Raw genomic sequence first — 4175 nt, 5'->3', positions numbered from 1 at the left:
AAGAGCTTGAAACTTGGAGGTGGTCATGAGTTTTTGTCACTAAAAGATTTCTGTTTGTCTTCTAAGCAGAAAGTGGGGGTGAGGAGCTAGATTTTACTTCTGCTGTTGCAGATCAGCAGAGTGAATGTTGCTGTCTCTATTTGCTTGATAGGAGAACTGAGAAATGATCACCTGAAGAGGCTACCAACCACAAATGGGCAAGGCACTCTGGAGCGTGCAGGGATCCTCACTGCCTCTGGGGCTCTGGCTTGGTCTCTGTATTGCTGTTGAGAGATACCTGAGCTGCTTTGGGAGGGGCTCACTTTATTTGGTTTCACTAACCAAGGGTGTTGTCCTCTTGCTGCCCCAAAATAAAAGTTTTTAGTGTTAACAGAGAAATACAGTCTCCTCTGACTATACAGGTATACCCTGGTTTTGTACCAATAGTTACATTGCCAAGAGAAGGCTGTCAGCATTTTCCTGTTGTATGCATTCGTCTCTTTGCAGGTGTTTCCAGAGGTCCCCGTCTTTATTCACAGCCAGAAAGGCTGGGTGCCTTTTACTGTCTGCATTTGTCATTTATGAACTTTTAACACAGCATGTAGTGCATCCACTAGAACTGAGGAAAGGGGGAATGCTGCTAGGTGCAACAGCACAGAAGTGCCCAGAAAATTAATTTGGATGTTCTTTCAGTGGTGTAAATAATAAAGTTGTGCGCGTAAGCATTGAGGAATAACTTTGCATTGTGTGGTTTACACTTTCACCTCTTTAGTGCAGCTATGGTTAGTAAGGTAAGTTAAGTTAAAGGTTATTCCAGACAGCATTTATCTGGGGGCAGAATGCTTTAGCATTATTCTTGCTTGGTACCACTGGAGCCCTGAGTTCTCTGCTCACTGATGTGGGAACCAAAAGGGAATGTACTGATCATCAGGCAAGCATGTCCTGCAGCTACATTTCAAACTAAGGAATGATGAGAACATTAATTAAGACCCATTTTGTTCCCACAGGTGGTTTACTCACTTTTATGTGGTTTCTGTGCTCTGGAATGGCTTTCTGCTGAGCTGTCTTTTCCGAGCTGAGTTCCTCAGAGGGTCGCTCCCATCATGGATTCAGCATATGCACCGTGCTCTTGGCAGAGATCCTCAGAGTGAGGACATGGGCAAGTATTCCAGCTATTATGAAGCAGCCATGTAAATATTATAAAACTGCACTACCATCTGATGCTGAATTTGTATTCTTCAAGTGCTACTTCATCAGCTGCTCAAACTAGGCTCCAAGTGACTCTTCTGGAATACTAAGTCCCTTTGTCATTATTCAAGATAGAAATCATTCCAATTTATAGTTATGACAGCTTTCAGCAGTCCTTTTAGCAGAAAGGGCCATTAGCACCTTTTAGAAGTAATCTTGCTGTGGACAGCAGTGCTTCAGATATATGAATATTTTCCCCAGTGCTCAGTTAATTTAAAATGAAGGTAAGATTTTTCTGTGGGAAAGGGAAAAAATAGCCTTTTTGAAGCACCATTGGCGTTAAATCGTTCCTATCTGTCTCAAAGTTTCTATGTTTTCATCTGCAAGCAGATAGTGAGCACTTCTCTGTGCTCCTGGTTCTCCTGCTGCTTTGGCTGCATAGCTGTCGAAGACTTGCAGAATGCCTCTGGACCAGCGTGTTTTCTGATGGCGTCATTCATATTGTGCAATATTGCTTTGGACTTGCTTACTACGTTGCTGTTGGTTCAACTGTGTTATGTCAAGTGCCTACTAACTTCAGGAATGGTAAGTGCCTGCTTAGTTTTTACCAAAGCTGCACTTTTGCTCCCATTTGTTTCCATCATGGCAAATGGTTCATTCTATTTCATAGAAAGCTGCTTGTGTGAGAAATGTGTTAACTGATAGGACATACGGCTTACTGGCATAGTTCAAAGTAACTACATGTCAGTATATCATATAATCAACCAGCATTATATATATACACAGACACTGACCCACGCTTTCATGTTAACCATCACACTTATTTCCTGAAAGACACCTAACATATATACTTTCAGGATCATTACCAGTTTGTTCTGCATTGAGATGGACAGGAATAGGTACCAAGGTTCTCAAGTGCCACTATGCAACTTCAGTTTTCAAACTGGAGTTTGTCTTTGTTGTTGTTGTTGTAAGCTTTCCTGTATGGTGAGTCTGCAAGGCTGTCTTGGCCACCTTTTTTCTTTTCCATTGAGAACTTGCCACTGCTCTGCCCTGCATCAGTCAGTCTGTTCTTTCCTTTGGTACAGTAATGTCTTCATTAATACAGCGGAAATTTGAATTATATGGTCTGTTTCTGCCAGCACATTCCACTGAGTCTCACAACTGAGCTGCTGTTTGTCTGCACAGATGAATCGTGAGCTGGTTGTATCACTTCTCGCGTAACTAATTTTTCTAAGATGGTCATTGCCAAATAGGTAACTTTAGTGAAGTTTTTAACCATTTCCAACCCCGTCAGCTCTAGTTTAATCCAGTGATTATTTTTAAAAGAACCTTCAGATCTCCTATGTGTGGATAAAGCCTTTTTCTTTCTCAACCCATTTTCTACTTTTCACATTTTGTAGGTTCTCAAAGATGGTGTGTTGACTTGTACATTGGAAATCATCCTTAATACAGTTAACTTTTTTTGGAAGGCCTAAATGGTTCACGGTGTATGTGTGTCTAGGTGTATGTATGCGTATCATTTACTGCAAACAAGACAAACAACTGTGGGCTTATATGTTGACCCGAGCCATGACATCATCTTTAATTAGGATGATAAGGATTACCAAGACTATTGAATACTGAGGTCGTAGACTATCAATTATGTGTCAGTTGTACATCATGGTTGCTGGATTAAAAGTTATTTTTAGTATAGAGCAGTTGAAGGGAAATAAGCTGCCAGCTGAGCACTTGAATTATGCATGATTTAAAAGTGTCTCTCGAGGGATTAGAGGCTCACTACTAGAATTTTGTAAGACAGTAACATTTTAAAAATGTATGCAATATTTTAGGAGGGTGCTTGGGAAGGTATTTCCTGCCTGTTTGTTAATGAAACATATTTTATTCAGGAAAAGGCCTTTCCGTGCAGATCTCCTGGTATCACGTCGTAGGAGTTGTGATGTACATTTGGGCCTCTCTTCACCAACACAGATGTCTTGTGATTCTAGCTAATCTTAGAAAAAGTGAATCAGGTAAGATGTTTCCTTTCTGCCAACCCTTTACTGAGGCAAATTTTTCCTCCTTGTTTCAATAGGCTTCTGTAGCTTCTGATACCTTAAAACACAATAATTTTTTAATTCCTGTAGTGGGGTGCTCTCTGTAAGGCTTTCAGTAGATCAAACGAGGCTGTTTGCAAGAGATCAGGTGGCTGAATGGTGTGTATGTATGTCTCTGTATATATAGTTTTATAGAACATGAAACGAAGGTCTGGCTTCTCGTATCCTAAGGAGAGACACATGATAATGCTTAGGACTTGTGCCACTCCTCAGGGACCTCACTTCCTTCTCCCTGTGGGCTAAAACCAGGTTTCCTTACTCTCTATTTGTGCAAACAGCCAGAGGTGGCATCTTATTTCATTAAGAAGTGCAAAGCTGCCAGATCAGATGGAGATGGGTGATGATGATAACTTTAATGAGCATGTTCCTCTGTAATTGTGACTAGAAGAAGAAAGTTTGTTTAATGCATGTTGTTCTCAACTAATTTCTTTCTGTTTGCTTGCAGGAAAGGTGGTGAGTCTGAGCCACAGTGTGCCTTTCGGAGACTGGTTTGAGAGGGTGACGTGCCCTCATTATTTTGCAGAGCTCCTCATCTACGTATCTCTGGCCGTCACGCTTGGATTTCACAATGCAACGTGGTGGTGTGTAGTGATGTATGTTCTTTTTAACCAGGCACTGGCTGCTGTTCTGTGTCACGAGTTCTATCAGAAAAACTTTAGCTCCTACCCGAAGCATCGAAAAGCGTTTATACCATTTGTTTTTTAGAATATTTCTTCTGAAGTATATTTAATGCAAATTGGGAAATGTTTTCTGTAAGGGAATAAGAGATATGTGGTTTACTAAAGCCAAGGTAAAATTGCAGATTTTCTCTAATTCTAGCTTAAAAACTCATAAATTCAGTTATAATCTCATCCGTGTTACCAATTCAAGTGGGGAAATGTTAGGTCTCTCTGTATTGTACAAGCTAAAAAA

At 40.7% G+C, this 4175-nt stretch overlaps 1 protein-coding gene across 1 annotated transcript in view; it reads left to right on the top strand.

Moving 5' to 3' along the window:
• SRD5A3 (steroid 5 alpha-reductase 3) overlaps nt 1-3968 on the top strand; it is a 5754-nt gene extending 1786 nt beyond the window's left edge. Inside the window, exons 2-5 of the mRNA XM_010182089.1 lie at nt 987-1138; nt 1558-1752; nt 3057-3179; nt 3709-3968. Coding sequence (XP_010180391.1) covers nt 987-1138; nt 1558-1752; nt 3057-3179; nt 3709-3968 — 730 coding nt within the window. The remainder of the gene's footprint in view (nt 1-986; nt 1139-1557; nt 1753-3056; nt 3180-3708) is intronic.
• Nucleotides 3969-4175: the final 207 nt, after the last annotated feature.

The sequence above is a fragment of the Mesitornis unicolor genome, unplaced genomic scaffold (genome assembly GCF_000695765.1).
Source record: "Mesitornis unicolor isolate BGI_N332 unplaced genomic scaffold, ASM69576v1 scaffold39213, whole genome shotgun sequence".
In the NCBI taxonomy this organism is placed as follows: domain Eukaryota; kingdom Metazoa; phylum Chordata; class Aves; order Mesitornithiformes; family Mesitornithidae; genus Mesitornis; species Mesitornis unicolor.
Note: the sequence above shows the minus strand (reverse complement) of the source record. Positions and strands in the feature narration are given on the sequence as shown.